This window comes from Neofelis nebulosa, chromosome 10 (genome assembly GCF_028018385.1).
Source record: "Neofelis nebulosa isolate mNeoNeb1 chromosome 10, mNeoNeb1.pri, whole genome shotgun sequence".
NCBI classification, from domain to species: Eukaryota; Metazoa; Chordata; class Mammalia; order Carnivora; family Felidae; genus Neofelis; species Neofelis nebulosa.
Window position 1 is genome coordinate 60,694,164 of NC_080791.1, and position 21,325 is coordinate 60,715,488.

General features: G+C 39.7%; 2 protein-coding genes across 2 annotated transcripts; both read right to left on the bottom strand.

Moving 5' to 3' along the window:
* On the bottom strand, positions 1-18,194 carry LOC131487336 (olfactory receptor 51E2). The gene is made up of 2 exons (XM_058687967.1): positions 18,027-18,194; positions 1-2,385 (listed from the first exon to the last, which is right to left on the bottom strand). The coding sequence occupies exon 2, from the start codon at positions 2,325-2,327 to the stop codon at positions 1,365-1,367; it is 963 nt and encodes a 320-aa protein (XP_058543950.1). The 5' UTR covers positions 2,328-2,385; positions 18,027-18,194; the 3' UTR covers positions 1-1,364.
* On the bottom strand, positions 10,548-11,702 carry LOC131487337 (olfactory receptor 51F2). Its single transcript, XM_058687968.1, is given in 1 exon segment — positions 10,548-11,702. A coding segment is annotated over 1 exon segment (945 nt). The 3' UTR covers positions 10,548-10,757.
* Positions 18,195-21,325: the final 3,131 nt, after the last annotated feature.

Sequence of the window (21,325 nt, forward strand, 5' to 3'; positions counted from 1 at the left end):
AAAATTTAAAATAAAATTTTATTGTCTTATACTTAAGTTAAAACCCATACATATGAAATGTTTAAAAGATACAGGATATACTGACAAAAGGGAGATATGGGTGAGAAGATGTAATCTATAAGTAGACAAAAATACTCTCCCTTAATCTGGAAAGAAACAGGCTGTAGAACATGAAAGGTGACTATAAATCACGAAGAGCAATCTGGATTTGTTGCTCATGAGGGCAGGGTTATCTCTCAACACAAAGTCACTCATCTTAGAAGACACACAGCAGAGAGAAAACAGGATTTGCACAGGCTGAAGAAATAAATGGAATATATTAAACAGGAAGCAATATAATGTGGAAATTAAGTAACTATATTTGGTTATCAAACTCAATTTCAAATCTTGGCACAGCACCCACAAACTGTATGACTTAGTTATCTTGTTAATGAAAAGCTCATTTCTCTCACTTGTAATGGGACAAAAATGGTACCTAGCCCCCAAAATTGTTGTGAAGATCAGATAAAATCTCTAAAGCAGTTAGTATAGTGCCTAGAACATGGTAAGCACTTAAGACATGTTCATTGGCATTATTGTGTAGGGCTTAGATAAATTTTCAGATATTGCATAGTAAACCAACAATGAGGTCTTTGACAAGCTTAGGTTTGTGTAAATTATCAGTTTCATTTTCTTCATTTTGAAAGTTACACATATCATTTAAACAAGACATCCATAATAAATAAATTTAGAAAGTCAAAACTAAAATGAGTCACTAATTTGAGCACATTTCCTTGAAGGCATAGATTGCTTTTCAAGTTAATTTCAATCATGTGTCCTTTTTATTTTATTTTTAACATTATATGCATGTTTCATTTTATAGCAGAGTCTTTAAAGGTCACATAATATTCTTTTAATATGGATTGTTCCACATATATTTCATTAAATAAATGGACCATACTCAAATTTACTATTCCTTACTTTTATATATTATATCCTGTGATCTTTAGTATATGATTAATAGTGGTGTAGCCAATGTATTTTATGAAAAACTGCTTTCAGCATTTAGGGATATTTTGTTAGGATAAATTTCCAAAAGTGAGAAAGCATTAAAGCATGTAAGTTTTAAAAATTTCTTGCTACATATTGCCAATTATACCATCAGCTGTGATGCTCAAGAATTTATATTCCAAAATTGTGAATTTTCATTAATAAAAACTAATTTCCTATGAAAGGAAATCATGGTAGCCTCCAAACTTTCATCCCAAGCAGAGGTAGCATTTGGAGGCCACAGCAGGAAAAATCATTAAATAGGCAACTAGAAATAAGCTAGTATTATGAAATCATTATGTCAAACCACTAAGGATAAGGGAAAGTGGTAAAGATCACCTGCTTCCCACAGCCTGAGGGTCCTTGTCACAGCTGATCTTGAACATAGCTAGCATCCGAGTTCTGATCTTTTTGGTCTTGGCACCATAGATGATGGGGTTGATCACAGGAGGCAGAAATAGATAGACATCACCCATAAGAACATGCACGATGGGGTCAAGGCTCTTTCCAAAACGGTGAACCACTGAGAGTCCAATGAGAGGAACATAGAAGGCTAAAACCACACCAATGTGTGACATACAGGTTCCAAAAGCCTTGGCCCGCTCTGACTTGGAAGGCAGTTGTAGAACTGTTCGTATAATCAGAAAATAGGACAAGGAGATGAAGAGGACATCCACGCCCATAACCAGCAGAATGGCAGTAAGACCATAGACCTCATTGGGCAATGTGTCTGCATAGGCCAACTTCATCATATCCTGGTGCACGCAATAGGAGTGTGAGAGCACATTGGAGTGGCAGAAGGCCAGCCGCTTGATGAGCAGAGGCAGTGGGATAAAGAAGAGGGATCCACGGACCACGGCCACCATGCCAATCTGGGCTGTTACTGTATTGTTGAGTACTGCTGCGTGGCGTAGTGGGTGACAGATGGCTATATAACGGTCAAAGGCCATGGCCAGAAGGATGGTGGACTCAATAGCTGAGAGGGCATGAATAAAAAACATCTGGGCAATGCAGGCATCATAGGTAATCTCCCGGGAATCAAACCAGAAGAGGGCAAGGATCTTGGGCATGGTGGATGTGGACAATGCCAGGTCAATGGCTGCCAACATGCAGAGAAAGAGGTACATGGGAGCATGCAGGCTGCGCTCCGTCCTTACGATGAACACCACGATGCAGTTTCCAAACACTGCTACGGCATACATTGAAAGCAGGGGGAAGCCGATCCAGAAATGGGCTTCTTCTAATCCGGGGATACCAATGAGTACAAAGGTGGCATGTGTGAAGTTGCAGGAACTCATAGCTGGCACCGAGTAGGGGGCACTGGAGAGGGTGAGGTCACACTGGCAGCCAGCTAGCCTGCAAGGACATGGAGCACAATCAGAGAGGCCAGCCCTGGAATCCTGGAAACTGAATGTTTCTCAGCTCTCCCTCTCCTACTGTCTCCTCCCACTCTTCCAAGCCATTTACACTCTTTCATAAGCTCTAAAGTCCTCTTCCAAAGGGAAAATGGTAGTTAAAATTCATTTATCAGGGAGCCTGAGGTGGCTCAGTTGGTTGAGCGTTTGACTTTGGCTCAGGTCATGATCTCATAGTTGGCGATTTCGAATCCCACATCAGGCTCACTGTTGTCAGTGGAGAGTCTGCTTTTGATCCTCTGTTTCCCTTTCTCTCTGTCCCTGTCCTATTCGTGCTTTCTCTCTCAAAAATAAATAAACATAAAAAAATTCATTTATCAGTTACTATTCCCAAGGTCCGTTTACATTTTTTAAAGGGAACCTGGGGAGAACAATGCTTATCCCAAAATGTATCCTTTCCAAATTCCTTCAAACTCCTGGCCCACACCTTCATTGTCTGGATACTGGGTGGTCCTTTTCTCAGATACGTGTTAACAGATATCCTATTGGGAACCCCTTTACAGGTGTGTTCTCCTTCCCTTCCTTTCCTTCAATTGTTCATTCATTTTTATAAACATCTACTTATATGATCTACTATGTACAAGGCAATTTTCTAGATGCTCATGACACAGAGATAAAAGACACATCTTTTGCCCTTCAGATGCCTTGTCTATGGTGGAAGATAGACAAGTAACAAAATTATTAGAATTTTGGGATGAGTGTTAGCATAAAGTGTGCATTTAATGCATGGGAGGAGAAGAGAAATGATCCTTTTGTTTTTAAACATTAAGTAGGAATTAGAGAAGGGATTAATGGGTATACCAAGACAATGGGGATAGGTTTTGGGTTTTGCTTTTTTTTTTCCTTCAGACTTCCAGGATTTTAGGTCCCTAGGTCTAAGGCCAGCAAGGGAAGAAAGAAACACAAAAACAGGAATTTTCTAAAAATGAAAAAAAAAACCCACTAAGGAAAAGAGGCCCACAAGTCAATCTATTGAGGAAAATAAGGAAACTCCTTTGGGAGTAGTTCCCTCCACTGACTTATCTGGGGATGAAGGTCCTGGCTTCCAGCAGATCAGGGTATGTGGCCTCCAACAGATCCTAGCTGCCTGGCATTGTCCCTTGTGAAGGCTCTTCTCTCTATTCCTGGCTGATGTGTTTCTCCACATAAGACAGCTGCCTCCAAGGCCATATTCCTTACCCCAAGGAGATCTTAGGTTGAGTCCTAACACTCCTAGAGCTTTGTCTTTTTTGGAACCTCTGCCAACAAGTCATTCATATTAGGGGAAGCTTTTTGCTTTTGGAAGCCCTGTCCTGACTCCCACTGGCTCTGCCCCTGCCCTCCCACCCACACACCTGGGCTTTGACCTCATCAAACACTTTCCCCTGCTAGGCTCCCTAGGTGCCCTGGTTTTTAGAGCTAATTGTTTCTAAAAAGCCAAAGGCTTGGCTTCAAGAGGTAGGGCCTCTGAATCTTGGGAAACTCTGCAGGTGTCTTCATCAGTGATAGTTAGGTAAACCTGTTCATTTTCTCAGGATTCTTCTTCACTCCTAATCTGAGTCCTTACTGCAACTGGGAGTCTCTCTTTTATTTGGCTTTAAGGGGGAGGGTTTGGAGACCAGCAGTCTTAAAATATCGTGTGATAAAATGGGAACTAAAAGATGTGACTTGGATTATCCTCATTGTGGATAAGCAAGGGAGAACAAATTCAGGTCAAAGGTCACAAAATTCTCAAGTCAAAGATCACAAATTCATACCTCTGACCACTATTTCCTCTTCTCCCTATCCTCAGATCTTATGCAAAGACATAATAGCTACTCTCCTTGGCAAATATGAAATCCTAAACTTAGCCCCAAGCTTCTGAATGAAAAGACCTTTTCATAGACAGATAATTGCATCCTTCAATGAGATGAAAGATAGCTTATGTCTTGTATCCATCCAGTCATCTATGTATCTATCATAGGTAGTTTGGGGTGGGAGATTCAGAAATCGAAACAAGTCAGGCTGAAAAGTATGGGTAATGCTAAGGAAACTTCCCTGGAGGGAGGCCAGCTCATTGGACCTTGGTTTCCAAGAGAAATGTGGCCCCAAATGAAGGAAAAGTCATGGAGGGGGAGTAGGGGGAACACAGTAATGTATTTCCCCTTTCCCAAAGCCTCTTGCACATGTTACTATGTGAGTACCCACAGATATAAGGGTCTCTGTTGGCCACAGAGTTGGATCCTTTCCTGACTCCTCTTTCCGCAGGGCATCTTTTCTGCTTTGCAGGTAACAGTCTAAGACTTTGAACCATTATCTTGTCTCCCCAGTTACCTATCCCAGAATACCTCATGTCTCTCTCCCATGTTGTCTGGACTTCTGCCTAAAGTGACCTCTGTCTAGGACCAATTTCAGCTTCTCTTTGGGTCTGAATGTGGCTGTTGCATTCACTTTTACTTGCCTTTCTGGACTGTCAGCCAGTGCCCTGGGACATTTCTTCTTGGCCCATGAAGATGTGGGTTGGACAAAGGGGCTTTCCCCTCCTTCCATGAGACAGTTATGGTGTCCTCAAGGTCTCTTAGGATGGCAGGAATTTGGGCTTCCTGACCCCAGGCGAGAGTGCACTCACTTGAAAACCATGCAGTCCTACTGAGAGAGAGCGCAGCTGGAGCTGGCTCTCCCTTTCACAGGCCTATTTATAGCACTGCCTAGGAGTCCCAAGGGGACAGACTGTGGGAGTATGAACTGAGGCCCCTGGGGCTTGGCAGGCAGGGGACAGTATCTCCATGTCCATGTGGGTGTCACAGGATCTCAGGATCTACATAAGAGTGAAAACATATGGTACCTGTCTTTCTCTGTATGACTTATTTCACTTAGCATAACACTCTCCAGTTCCATCCCACTGTTTTAGGTGTGTGTATGAGGGGAGGTGATCACAAGAGGGCACTGACTCTTCCGTCACTCCCACACTTACACATATAGGACTTTAGACAATCTATCTGCACTCTTCCAAATAACTCAAATTTCCCAAGTTAACAACAGAGGTTAGAGCGTTTCCTCATTAGCCACTTGGCTAGACATGACAGGCAATATGGATCTATAGTTATGTCCTTGGGCTCTAGGAGTTCACATCCTCTTTAAAAGCCAAGATGGGTACACAAAACCAGTAATTTCCATAAGTCAAAATAAGGGCGTGTACTTCTTCAGATTTTCATTCCCAGCTTTTCTTTCAGTTGATGAAATAGACCTTGAAGTAGGGAAGCCACTCTATTGCATCTGTGTTAGGTGCACACGTAAGGCATGGATGAGATAAAGGCTCTTTGCCTTGGTTGCAGAGTTATTCGTGATAATACTGGTTGGAGAACTAGGTATGCTGATTCTTTATTCATTCACATTTAATGAATATTTATCAGGGGTCTACAATGTAATAAGATATACAAAATTCTTTTTTAAAAGTCCACCCTCATGAATTATACATCCTGGTAAGAGGGACACATGGTACATGGTTATTATGTGAAACTAAATAGTTTCTTCTTATGACTACCTAAAGAGAAAAAAAAAAAGTGAAGAAGAGAATAGGTAAATATTAGGGTGGAAAGTTGAAATTAAAAAAAAATTTAACATTTATTTATTTTTGAGGGACAAAGAGAGACAGAGCATGAGCACGGGAGGGGCAGAGAGAGAGAGAGGGAGACACAGATCTGAAGCAGGCTTCAGGCTCTGAGCTGTCAGCCCAGAGCTCGATGTGGGGCTCGAACTCATGGACCACAAGATCATGACCTGAGCAGAAGTCCAATGCTTAACCGACTGAGCCACCCAGGTGCCCCTGAAAGTTGAAAAAACTGTTTGAGAACAGTTTCTTCAGAAAGAGGATGAAGGGATGCACAAAAAGGCACTGAGCTCCTGGACCACTAGACCACCAGAAATGAAAGTTGAAATTTTAAATGAAGTTGTTGGGGGAATATCTCACAAAATGGAGACATTTGAGGAGAAGCCTGGAGAGAGTGAGAAATATATCCATGGAGATCTCTGAGGAAGGCTATCTGAGGAAGAAGAACAGAAGCTACAAAGCTGAGAGAGAAGTGTATCTGGGAGTTTAGAATAACAAGGAGGCCAGTGTGTCTGAGCAGAGAGAACAAAGAGGAGAGCAATAGGGAGATAGGATCAGATAATAGGGAATTGGATCATATAGGACTTTATAGGACTTTTTATAGGACAGTTAAGGATTTTTACTTATAGTATGAATTCAAGTAGCTACAATAGCAGCTATGTGTATACTACTCACCTCAGCTTTCAGGAACTTTTCTAATTCATTATGAGCTTGTCTACCTTGGTCAGAGGTGACATTTGCTCTTCAAACCACCTATTCCCAAATTGTCCAAATTACCCACTTCCTAGTGATAAAAGCTTCCAAGTTTCCAGGATTGTTGGATAGTGGGACTGTCCATAGGTTAGTGTGTATGTAGGGAGTGATGAGGTAGGGGAGAAATACTGTAGAAGTACTATGATCATCTTGGCTATCTGGTTTTTTAGACTGACGTTCCTTCTCATTATGATTTTTAGGACTCTGTGTACCTCATCATTCTTCTCTATGTTGCCCTTCCTCTTCCCCCACAAACAAATAAATATCAAGTCTGTAAATGTACATCATCTGAACTTTTTCACTTCTTTCCAACAGTGAATGAATGAGTCATAGTCCCTGGTCATAGGAAGTGGGCACAGAATCTATGGTGAGGAAGTAGTTACAGTAGGGTCTGAAAAGGGATGTCCTGAGAAAGAGGCACAAAGTTCTGCAGAAGCACCTGGAAAGGACACCAGATGGACTTGAGAAGTCAGGAAATGCCTTTGAGATTAAGTCACTTCTATTCTAAGTCAGGAGAAGGGAGATAGTGAGGGTGCTACAGAGGGAGGTAACAGCTTGTGCAAAGGGTTGTAAGTGACCCAGAGCAATCACAGCTAAGAAATGCAAGTGGTTTGTTGTGCCTGCAGCCCTGAACAGAGGGCAGGTGATGAGGCTTGAGACCTAAATAGAGCCAGGTCATCCAGGGTTGTTATTATTTTATTATGTGGCAGACCCTAGTTTGGAGTCTGGAAGACAGAATGAATGAAACAAAGTTCTTATTCTCAAAGACCTTACCTTGTAATAGGGAAACTAGAGAATAAATAACTATTTTGGTGGGGGAGAGGAATACCAGGGATTAAAAACAAAATAGGTAATGAAGAGAGTGAATGTAGACAGGAATTGCATGAGTGTTGTTGTTGTTGTTATTTTTAATGTCAAGGGCCCTGTAGTAAGGTAACTTAGGCAGAGACCTACATGAGTTGAGGCAGTAAGCCATGAGGGTGTTTGGGGAAGAACATTCCAAGTAGGGAGGACAGAAAGTGAGAAGTTCGATGTTGAAGTATGGTTGGTGGGTTTAAGGAAATATTTGGAGGCTAGTGCAGGTATAGTAGAATGAATAAAGGGGAGAGTAGTAGGAGATGAAATTGGTATGGTACAGGGGAGTTAAATCATATAGATCCTCATGAGATATTATAATGACTGTGAATTTTCCCTGGATAAGACACTGGGATATGTTGAACAGAGGAAGTGGTATGATCTTTTTTATGTATTAAAATAATCACTCTAGGGGTGCCTGGGTAGCTCAGTCAGTTGAGTGCCTGACTCTGGATTTTGGCTCAGGTCATGATCCCAGGGTTGTGAGATTGAGCCCTGTGCTGGGCCCCACACTGAGTGAGTGTGGAGCCTGCTTGGGGTTCTTTCTCTCTCTCTCTCTCTCTCTCTCTCTCTCTCTCTCTCTGTCCCCCTCCCCTGCTTATGCATTCTCTCTCTCTAAAATTAAAAAAAAATCACTCTAGGGGCACCTGGGTGGCTCAATCAGTTGGGCGTCCGACTTCAGCTCAGGTCATGATCTCACAGTCTGTGAGTTTGAGCCCTGCGTTGGGCTCTGTGCTGATAGCTCAGAGCCTGGAGCCTGCTTCAGATTCTGTGTCTCCTTCTCTCTGCTCCTCCCCTGCTCATGCTCTGTCTGTTTCTGTCTCAAAAATAAATAAAAACAATTAAAAAATGGAAAAAAAATCACTCTAACTACCATGGGGAAAATAGATAGTAAAGCAAAAGTGGTGGGGTGCCTGGTGGCACAGTTGGTTAGGCATCTGACTCTTGATTTTGGCTCAGGTCATGATCTCACTGTAAATTCAAACCCTAAGTCAGGCTCTGTGCTGACAGTGTGGAGCCTGCTTGGGATTCTTTGTCTCCCTCTCTCTCTGCCCCTCCTCTGCTGTCTCTCTCAAAAGTAAATAAGTAAACATTTTTTCAAAAAATCAAAAGTGCTGAAGAAAGATCTACCAGGAGACTGTTATATTTCAGGTCCAGGATAATGTTGGCTTGGAACATGGTGGTAGCATCAGAGGTGGTTTAAAGAAGCTAGATTCCAGGTATCCATATGTGGAATATCTGAAAGAAAGAGTCATCAGCATTTGCTGATAGTTCGGATGTGGAGTGGGAAAGACAGACAGGTGTCAGAAATAGCTCCAAGAGTTCTATATCAGCAACATGAAAAATAGAATTTCTCAGGGAAGATGTGGTTATGTGAATATTAGGATATGGTTTTGGGCATGATAATCTGAGATGACTGTTAAACATTTTAGTAGCAGTACTGATATATAGCATATGAGTCTGGACTATAACTATTAGTTTGGGATTTGCCAGCATGTCGATGGTATTTAAAGCCACGATGCTAGATGAGATAACCAAAAATGGGAATATAACAGAGAAAATCAGGTCTGAGAACAAAATCCTGGAACTTTCCAGCATACAAAGATCAGGGAAGTGAAGACCAACAATAATTGAGACTGAAAATGTTATTGTCAAACATACTGAGAATTTTCACACCATCCTTTTTATTATAGTACTGTTGTCACCTAATAAACTTCCTGTAGATATGACGGACTACTCCTTCCTTACTGGAACTGATACCACCTTAAGGGGCCAACTTTACTGAATGATATCAATGTGTCATTGAAACATGTGCTGTAAATATTTGAGAATTAATGGACATACCCAGGTTGGAAAAAATAATTAACTTGTTGGATTAAGCCTTTATATTAAGCATATGGCCACAAATTGAACATTTCCAAGTAAATGATACAAAGTGAAATTCATTTGCAGTTCTTAGTCATTTTTCAGTTTCTGCTGGGGCAGAAAGTCGGTGGAAAGCAAAGAGAAATTCTGGAATATGTTTAGTTGGGAAAGAACAATCGGGTAGAAATACATTTGTACTTTTCAGGTTTGAAAATTCTATTTTGGGGTTTTTCTCCATAATGTGGTTGAAAATTTCTAGAGGATAGAGTTGTGGGGGTTTTTGTTTGTTATTTGTCTGTTTATTTGTTTTGCTTCTTTATGTCACCCAAATGCAAATTACATGGACTCATATATATATATAATATATATATATATATATTATATATATATAATATGTGTATATTATATATATACAATATATATAATATAATCATATGTATGTGTATATATAATTATATATGTATTATATTATTATAGGTAAAAATATAGTTGAAGTTAGGAGTGTTGGGGACCCTGGAGTCAGTTTGCATGCATGTGAAGTATGCTCTGTTGTTTATGAGATGTTTAAGCAAGTAACTTAACATTTTTGTGCCTCAGTTTTTTCATTGATCAAAGAAATAACTACCTTATAATATTGTTTTAGATGTGTTAATAAATGTAAAAAAACACTAAGAACCATGACTAGTCAAAAGAAATAATGTTAGTAAAAATTATTTTTTTAAGTTTATTAGAGAGAGAGAGAGTGGGGGAGGGGCAGAGAGAGAGAGAGAGAGAGAGAGGGAGAGAGAGAGTCACAAGCAGGCTGTGCACTGTCAGTACAGAGCCTGATGTGGGGCTTGAACTCAGTAATTGCAAGATCATGACCTGAGCTGAAAGCAAGAGTCAATCGCTTAACTGACTGAGTCACCCAGGCGCCCCTGTTAGTAAAAATTATTATTACAGTTAAGAAAATACTACCTATTTCTCATAAAGGAGTGGCTTTCTCATAATGTGTCATTCTAACTGCTATAAAGAGGACCAAGTAAGAAGATATAGTCTGTTGGCAGGATAAACAGTTTAGAACAAACAGTGGTGGGTAGGAGAAATTCTAGACTTAGGACTTTACACTATTCATCCTTTCTATCTTCAAGTCTCTGTCTCCTCATCTGTAAAATAAAGGGTCAAGGTAGCTGATGTTTTACATATATTCCAGATTTAATTTTAAATTTTTGTTTCATGATCACAAGTTTTGTTTTTAAATTCATAACGTAGACCACTAGAATTCTATGATTCTATGTATCTTTGGAATGGAGAATTTTTATCATAGCTCTTTGTATCCGTTTGGTCTTCACACTATAGATGAAGGAGTTCATTACAGGAGGGATCAGGAGGTAGGTGTTAGCAATCATTGTATGAACATAGGCTGGGGCTCATTTCCCAAAACTGTGAACAAAGGACAGACTGATCAATGGAAAATAGAAAATAGCAGCAGTCCCAATATGGGAAATACATGTGCTGAAGGCTTTCTTCCTCTCTTCTGGGGATGCAATGCTGAGGACAGTCTTAATAATCAAAATGTAAGAAAGGAGGATGAGGATTGAGTCAACACCAACAGTAGAGATCATGGTAGTCAACCCAACTGCATTGTTGATCCTAGTGTTTGTGCACGAGAGCTTCATCACATCAGGGTGGAAGCAGTAGGAGTGGTGGAGCACATGGCTGTGGCAGAAGGACAGTCTTTTAAGAAGAGCTACCATTGGTGTTAGCATTAGTGTCCACCTGATGACAGTTGCCACTCCACTTTGAGCTATTCTGGAATCAGTTAAAATGGTGGCATACCTGAGTGGATTAGAGATGGCCACAAAACGATCAAAGGTCATGGCCAACAACACTGAAGATTCCATGACAGTGAAGAGTTTAATATAGAACATCTGTGACAAGAAGGCATTAAAGCTGATCTCCCTGGCATCAAACCAGAATATACCCAACATGGTGATCAGGGTAGATATGGACAGGCCGAGGTCAGTGGTGGACAGCATGGAGAGGAAATAATACATGGGCTCGTGGAGGCTGGGCTGAGTGACAATGGCAAAGAGAATCAGGCTATTTCCTGAGAGGGCAGTTATGTAGAGAAAGCAGAAAGGAATGGAGATCCAGGTGTGGAAGACTTCCAGCCCAGGAACACCAGTTAGCAGGAAAGTGATGGATGTAGATGTGATATTCTGGAAGTTTGACATGCTGGATTAAAAATACAGAGTTCCAAGATGAAACTCTGAAACAACAACAACTATATTTTTTGTATTAATCTAATTATAAATAATGTTATCAATCAAAAACAAACCAAAGATGAATATTTATATACTATATAAAAGTGAATTACTCACTTAAATTAATAAAGGAATTGTAAGATTTCAACTTCTGTAGTAGGTATCATTCTTGTATGTGTCCCAGACCATCATTTTATGTCCTGGAACCCTTTGTTGGTAGTTATGTTTATACTATGTGACCCTTTCCCTCACTTGTCTAGCCAGAGATGACTAGACTAAGTGAAGACACCCTACTAAACATAGGTCAATAATATTTCATCCTTTCTGGACTTCCAAATGTGATAAAGAGGTAGCAGTTTAGTTTTTCTGTGTAGTTGGCATCAGAGAAAAATAGACTGGGACTGTTGGAACAACAATAGTACATCAGCCTTAAGTATAGGAAACAGATAAGCTTACAATTTGGGAAGCCAGAAAATATTGAGAAAGAGATGGTTATGATACAAAGCAACACATATGAAATAATAATAAATGGCTTAGGCACTGGGTGCAGTCATGTGCAGATATCTATGGTATCTAATCTTTAAATTGACACTTGCAGTATAACATCTGGTGTTTCATTTGGGTAATGGAGTTAGAACACAGATCTACCACCATAGAGACAGAGGCCTCTGCCCCCCATATGGTATAGCATGCTGCCTTATTCAAATATATTTCTCTCTTCAATCTGCCTGAAGACTAGCTGTTTTACATTCTGTTAAGACATACTTCTCAGGAGATATTTAATAGAATTTTACTATTTTGCTTTGGAAGAAAAGATATAACTTTACTGTGAACATTGCATTTCTTTTTTCATTGAGTACAGAATTGCAGGCTAGTCAGATGGGCATGTATGAGTTGGAAGAGGGGGTCTTGGGAAAACAGACATTAGGGCTATGACTGGAGAGGGTTCAATCAGTAAGGTAACTGGTTGTCAGGGGAACCTAAGTGTTTCCCAACCACTCAAGTTCACCCAGATAAAGTGCCTCAAGGATTCCCTAAAGAAATCTTAGTTTTAAAAATTGGGAACTTTTTAAAATTGAGATCAATGAAAAATTAGAGGAAAAAGAAATGCTAAGTTACATGAATTGACCCAAAAAGTGAACTATAACTTTAGACTACAGTTTAGAGTCATGAGAATATCCTCAGGGAACGAATGAAATCACTGTCAGAAATGTATTATACAACCTCTTAATAGAAATAAAAGTTGACAGAAAGGGAATATTCATTAAGAAAGGGGACATTTTGGGGCGCCTGGGTGGCTCAGTCGGTTGAGCGTCCGACTTTGGCTCAGGTCACGATCTCACGGTTCGTGAGTTCGAGCCCCGCCGTTGGGCTCTGGGCTGATGGCTCAGAGCCTGGAGCCTGCTTCCGATTCTGTGTCTCCCTCTCTCTGTCCCTCCCCCGTTCATGCTCTGTCTCTCTCTGTCCCAAAAATAAATAAACGTTAAAAAAAAAATTAAAAAAAAATAATGAAAAAAAAAAAAGAAAGGGAACATTTTTTTTTTTGACACTGCTTCCAATGACTGTTTATTGAGTGTCATGATACAACCAACATTACACAGAAGTGAAATGGATACAGATTTGTTCACCTGGCATGCATTTCAGTTAATTGTGAAATTTTGAAAGTTAACAAGTTTACCAAATTTGTGGTTTAACAAATTCTATTAGCACTTTTCGTAAATACATTGATTTCTGAAAAACATTCTAAGTAACTCTATTTAGCTTTTAAAAAATATGTATTGATCAGAATGGCAATCTAAAAATCTACTTGTTAAATGAATAGTACTTGTGATCATTTTATTTTAAATTATTATTATTATTATTATTATTATCTCATTTTCCACAAGTCCTTGACCTGTGTATTTACTATTAATTTCCAGAACGCAGGTCTCAGTTTTTGACATTAGCAACTTCCTAGGGTCCATGGGAGCTAGGGTAATTATGAAAAAGGGAACAGTTCAATTGTGTATAAAAGGTTTGGGGTATCTGGAGAAGGCTTCTCAGGAAAATAAGTGATTGAAAGATTGCTATGCTTTCTGTAAGTAGAAAGGAAGTGTTCAATCAAAGCTTTTAGAATGGTATATGTGGAAGTGTTGAGCCAGAATGAATCTATAATATCTCTTTGCTCATGACTTACACTCTCAGGGACATTAACTGAGCACCTACTTTATGCATAGTGTGGTGTTAGAAACCAACAAAACCTCTCTTAAAGAATTTAAAATCAATGAGGGAGAAATAATAGCACTGTTGATAAATAGCTTCACCATCTAGTGTATAGTGGTGAATAACAAAGAGGGTTATGGAGGTGCAGAACACCTCCATATGTGTCACTCAAGTCTGGCTATTACGAAGACTTTTATGATGATTATTACTATGACATGCAATGTTTGAGTTGTAACTTTTGTTATTGAGTTCCAGGAAATTTTATAAGAGATCTTTTTTTTAAAATTTTTAAATGTTTATTTATTTTTGAGAGAAGGAGAAAGACAGAGCGTGAATGGGGGAGGGGCAGAGAAAGAGGGAGACACAGAATCCAAAGCAGGCTCCAGGCTCTGAGCTGTCAGCACAGAGCCCAGTGTGGGGCTCGAACTAACTGTGAGATCATGACCTGAGCTGAAGTCGGACACTCAACTGACTGAGCCACCCAGGCACTCCAAGAGTTCATTTTTAAAAATTGCTATCTGAATAATTTCTCTTTCTTCATTATTTCTCCATGGCTCACTTTACATTATTTTATTAATTCAAACAATTTATTCATTGAACATTTTTGTTCTTCTTGTCAGTTTTTCCCCTTCCCTTTCTTGTTGAGAGATCAGAATAAGAACATAAAGTATAGGCTGAACTAATCTGAGCTGAGTCTGGCAGAGGGAAGAGAACTCCCTCAAATCCCTTCCTTTCCATTGCTCTACAGCTGGTCTTCCTGTACCCTCTCCTCATCCATGCTGGGTGTAGACACAGAAGATTCCTTATTCCTTTTCATAGCCAACAACTCCATTTAAGCTCTTGATCAACCATCATCAACACTTAGTTCATTATAGTATCAAACTGGGAGCTCACTGGGTATTGTTTTAGCACTAAGGATATGAAGCAAGAAAAATAACAGTGGTTTAGTGCCTGAGAAAACCAGAGAGGTTGTCAACATCTCATCTTCTTAAGGCTGAAAACTTTATCTTTAATAAGAGCCCAGTGACTCCTGTGAAAATGAAAACTTACCAGTTTTGAACACATACTACGTGCCAGGCACTGTAGTAGGCACACTGCATAATAGGAGGAGTCAAAGAAATACCACTAGCTGTAGAGTAGACAGGATAAGGTATTTCTAAGTGATAAGACAGAATAGTGTGGAGTGACAGATTCTGAGTGTGCATATACATGAATGTGTCTGTGTGTGTCAAGAGGAATTTATTCCAAGAACTCTTAACCAAGAAGATGAATTATAATTGTGTGAAGTTTTGATGGATGAATGTAAGTTTATAAGGATGAAAATGAGGAAAAGGGTGTTCTTGACATACATAACAACATGAACAGAAACTGAATGAAATAATAGCACAGAAAGTTTGTTGGACAACTACAAGAAAATTAAAATTCTGGAGACTTAAAAATGATCCAGGTGACATGGGAGACAAGCTAGAGAAATTCACAGGGCCAGGACATGAATATCTTGCATTCCACAGATAGGAGAAGGAACTTCGGTTTTAGTTGCAGAGCATCAAGAGCTAGGCATTTCCAAATATTTTATGAATAAGTAAACAAATCATTCTTCATTTCTTCTCCCTTAACTCCGAGAAAATTCCTTTCCTTCTTTAGTACCTTCAGTAGTACCATTGGCTCCTTTTATGCAGCTTCACTTCAATACTCAACTTATACCCCAAACCATTAATGAAAACTTCCCACACATTTATATAGATATTTTCAACACATTCAATTCAACTAAGATATATTGACCATCTTTCACAGTTGGCCACTGTGCTTTGCTAGTAAGTGAAATAAAACACAAACCTTGTTTCTCCCTCAAGTTACTGCCTTACATTTTGCAATGACAAAAATGTTCTTTGAAGGACCATCTGCCTGGCTTTATTTTTCCTTCACATTCAGTGACAATCTGGGTTCTTTCTCCAGTGACTCAGGAAATTCTCCAACTTATGTCACCAATGACTTTCTATTTTTTTTTTTAATATATGAAATTTATTGTCAAATTGGTTTCCACCAATGACTTTCTAAATATCAGGTCCAAATGTTTATTTTCAGATTTGTTTTCCTCTCCCTCATCTCAAATTTTCACAGTTTTTGGCAACTTTTCTTTGAAATGCTCCTTCATTAGCTTCAATGATAGTAATTCTGTAGGTTTTTTAAAAATCTGTTTATCAAACAGTGGTTTTGTTCTTTGTCTTTTCAGTTGTTCTTTAGGAGTCTTTTTCTTTCAAGAAACCCCTGTTCTTTTCTTGCTGTCCAGTATTCTCTCTTTGGAATATCTTAGTTTTTCCCAAGGCTATAAATAGCACTTATATCCAGATGATGCGTAAATCTGAAATCTAATTATAGCTTTTCCTGAGTTCTATAGTTCAAAAGTTAACAGGATCTTTGAAGCCATGGTAAAATGTCTGGGCTGAAATTCGAAGGCAGTAATGAATCATGGAACTAGAGTGAGATGATCAAATAGGCGTTTTGGGAAAACTAACAGGCAGCAGTTTGGAGAACAAGTCAAAGCTCTCTGCTAAGTGCCAGTGAATAAAAGGTGAATAAACTACTTTATCTACCCTTGAGGCATACCCCACCCATTATCTCTCAGACACTTCCACCTCAATATGAGCCAAACAGAACTCATTCCTTTCCCCATTCCAAACATGGTGCTCTCTCTTCTGCCTCATTTATCAGTAAATGACATCAAACTCGAACAAATAATCTAATCAGAGTTACTGCCTTCATACACACACACACAATCTTCTCCCTCTCATCCCCCTATGTGCAAATGTTTTTAAAATATTTATTGATTTTACTTCTAAAATGTCAAAAGCTGGAGAATGAGGAGGTTTATGTTTGAAGGCTAAGTAATAGCAATGTGGTTTGTAGTGGGTACTTGAAGTTGCATTTCATTGTGTTTTTCTTAACTGGAAAACTTATCTGTTCATATCAAAGAATAAAGGGGGACTAATAGATATTATTAGGGAGAGGTACCAAAATTCCCCCAAACAACTCTTCATGCTGCCATCACCCTGGAATCTGTTTAATCCATCCTCTCCAATCCATGTACAACCTTCCTTTTCACATGTGAGATATAAGCTATAGTCTCTTAATTTTCCTGCCCTCTCAGATCACAGTGATGCTCTTATTTCATTGTACTGTTGTGAGCTATAGCTTGTGGCTATGTCTTTAGCTGCTGAAACAGACCATATAGCATTATCAATATTGTCCAAGCCATTGCTCATGGCATCACTGTAGCATGTGACTGATCTCGGTTCAGATCCTTGCTTAAACATAACTACTTTTAAGACTCTTTATAGCAATAATAATAAAAAAAATTACTCATAACAGCAGCTACCATTTCTTAGAACTTATTTTGTGAATGTTGCAGAGCTAAGCACTTGAGAAACATTCTTTCAATTCTTACTACAACATCATTTGGCAAGTATTATTAAATTCACTTTGATTCCCTTTTCCTGATAACTGAGTATCAGAGGGGTTATGAAACATATTCAGAATCACACACAGCTAATGAATGTCAGACTTGGGGTTTTAAACCCAATTAAAAAAAAAACTTCAACACTCCTGCTCCTGAAAACTATTGTTTTGTGTACAAGTAGTATAAACTTTCTTTGATCCAGTTTCTCCATCTAGAAGGTAGACTGTATACAGTGCCTAATACTGTGCTTGGCATGCAGTAGGTGTTCAAAATTGGTACTTTTAAAAAATTTTTAGTAGGAATAATTGGGCTTAGAAATGACTTTTCAACTCCTGACAACCTCTTTGTTTTTCTCAAGCACCAAACCACTAACCATGATAAACATATAAGCACTCTAATAGAGCCATTTGCTTAACAAACCACAGGCTATCCAACGTACGCTGGGCAGAACAAAATGCCCCTTCTTTGCAGGTTTCCTGAGAGTAAATAATTCTATAAATTCTACTGTCCATATCAGCCCACCATCTCACTATCTAATGTAATTCTGCACATTGTGAGGAAATTCTTCCTGTGGATAAGAAAGTTCAGCTTGCCTACAGTCAAACGTTTTCATCGAACAAAATGGTTTTACTTACAGAGTTTCTACAGCAGTTTTGCTGGTCTCTTTTAGGCTCAGAAAGCTGAGGAGGCTTTAGATTCCGGGGGAGGACCAAGTTTATGAGAAGACTTGTTCCAGCCTGGATAGAGACAGGGCCAGAGCTGAGAGGTCTCTTCCTGGCAGTGGTGTCACTCACTGTGTCTCCAGGGTGTGGTGGTTCCCAGAAGACTTCTTTTGCCTTATACAGTCTTTGTCTGTTCCATTATGCAATTACTTATTGTGACTATGTGCTTTTTAGGCTGATGTAATTTTTTTCCTTGTGCCCTTTTATTGAAGTGTTTTTTGTAGAAACAATTTTGAGATATAATTCACAGATCATAAAATTCGCCCGTTTAAAACGTACAAATTCAATAGTTCATAGTAAATTCACAGAGTTGTACCATAAGCATCATCATGGTCTAATTTTAGAAAATTATCATCACTGTAAGAAGAAATCCATGCCCATGGGCAGTCACTCTGAAGAGGATTCTAAAAAGTATACTAACTCACTAAAAGTCATCTCCTCTGGTGAGTGTAAATCACACTCCTCTCCATAACTTCTTAGCATATATTGCTATTCGTGGCAGTTCTGTTTCATAAGCCTACCTGTGCTTCTTAGCAGACTCTCTCTTACAAGTAGGAGAAAACATAATTTACTCACGTATACATACATGCCAGATAATATTGCATAAGAGTGTCCTATATTCCAAACATCATGCTAAGTGCCAGAGATTTAAAAAAGGGGGGGAATACAACATAGTTCTTAGTGTCCAGGGGCTCTTAGTTTAGTTTACAAATACACAGTTAACTGATAATTACCAATACTGATAATCAATGATAATGTTATCGTAGAGGCATGAACCAAGTGCTTGGAGAATATCATAGGTAGAAATCTCAGTCTACAATTGTGTGTGCAGAAAATAAATAATTTTCTTTTTCATAATTCAATCTATTTTCTGTTTAGAGTCCCAGCCTACTAGCTGGAAGGAAACTAACAACAGTAATTTGGGTTTCTTCCCACTTGTGTTTAAATTTTGTGGATCTTAGATTGTACCAAGGAATTTGAGTATGTGGGTGATGGATCTGGCCAGTGATGCAATCTGATATGAGGTGACATTTGCCCTCTTTAGTCTTGAATAAATAGAGTACCTGCAGATTGCTATAGGCTGTCTGTCTTCTCTACTTATGGTCCCTTTAGATTCTCAGATGTTCCCACCTTTTCTGGACCACTCTAGAGCATATGGGTCTTAGACTCCATCCTTGATTTCTGTCTCTTACACTCTGCATATAAACCTGCAAATCCTAATACTTTTGAAACTATAACTGGAATGTAATCAGTCTTCATCACCTCCAAAATTTCCTCCCCCTTCTGAGGCACCAGATAATTGGATATCTCTCACTTGGATAATTTCAGTAGTTTCCTAACCATTCTCTCTGCTTCTATCCTTAACTTTTCCTACTACCAAGTCTGTTTCACCACAGACAATATCTTGGCCTGAAATAGTTCATTCTTTATAATATAACAACAACATTTTACTATGCATTCTCTGCCTAAGGTATTATGAAATGTTTGTGGTAGAAAAAATAATGGCCCCCAAAGATATCCATCGCCTAATGCCTGGAACCTGTGAATACATTACCTTTACATGGCAGAAGGGATTTTGCAGATGTGATTAAAGTTGAAGAGATGAGATGAGGACATTATCCTAGATTATCTTGGTGGGTTCATTCTAATCACAAGATTCCTTAAAAGTGGAGAACCAGAGAGGTGGCAGCATTAGAAGGACTTGATCCACTATTGCTGGCGTTGAAGATGGCAGAGGGAGGGAGACCATGAGCCAAGGAATGTGGGCAGTCTCTAGAAGGAGAAAAGGCAAGGGTATTGATTCTCCCATATGCACTCTAGAATTTAGTCCTGCTGATGCCTTGATTTTAGCTCCGTGAGACTCATGTCAGTCTTCCAGTCTGCACAACTGTAAGATAATAAATTTGATGGAAGAATCCATTATTACTTTGATTTATACAGTTACCAAAGATTAGAGAATTTAAGCAACTTACTTGGGTCTCTCAGTTAATAAGTGTCACAACCACTATTAAAAGCTTGGGCTACTGGAGACCCTTTCAGGTTTTAAAACTCATTCCCTAGAGAATCTTTACATGACCATTCATCGACTACTAATTCCAATTCAGATTGCTCTAAACCTAACAGCATGTGTGCATGTGTATGTGCCAGACTGGATTTTAACATGTTGTCACCTGTGTGTGCTTGTATTTTGTGTATGAAGGTTAGTCTTTTATATCTCCTCACATTGAACTTCTTGAGATCATTGGAAACATTTTCTCCACCAGGCTGGGCAAATTCTAGGGCATTGACGATCAGTCTCAGAAACTACTTGGGAGTTCCAAGAAACTACGTGAGACTTCCGATCAGTCTCAGAAACTACTTGGGAATGTTTATGTTTATGTATCCCCTGGCCAAAAGAATGTTATTTTTTCTTATAGCAATAGTGTTATAATAACATTATAGTATATTCTGAGCCAGAGCTTGGTGCATGCACATGGAACTGTTGTGCCTGCTGTTAGAGCACTGGCACACATTGTACACCTATTTTCTTTTTTTTTTTTTTTCCTCCCTGTACTTTCTCTTCTGCTACTCTGCGGGCCAGGTGATGGTGCATTTACACCTGTGATTCCTTGGGTACCCTTGACTCCTGGCCAGACTGTGACTTCTCACGGGCAGGCGCCGCGTGTGCCCCGCTCCCCACGGAGCACAGGGCCAGGCACAGAGAGGCTGCCCAACAGTCACTTGCATCGAACGAAGGAGTTTTCCATGACACTAGGGATCCTGTGTGATTTACGGTTTCTTTCCAAGTGCCTGAGCGGCCTTCTAAGTGCGCGGCGAATCAACAAATAAAGGAAAGAAGGGTGTCGGGCGAGAGGAAGTGAGGGAGGAAAGAAGAGGGAGGGAAAGTGAAAGAGACTGGAAGGAGGAAGTGTAGGAGGGGAAGCCGGGGCAGGGACGGAGCCCGGGGGAGGGGGAACAGATTGGGGCACAGAGGGAGAAACGCACAGCGAATGAATGAACGCCCGCCCGGCCGCGCGCACCACCCCCCGGCCCCGCGGGCCAGTGCGTCCTGCGCGCCCGGCCCCCGCAAAGCCGCGCCTGTACACCTATTTTCAAAGTATGGTCCATCTCGCTGTCCTACACTTGCACCAGTCCAGCAGAACAGTAGCTGGTTATTCAGTTCAGCCTTCCAAAAGTCTGAGCAGAATGCCTCTCAATGAAGTCACATAGCC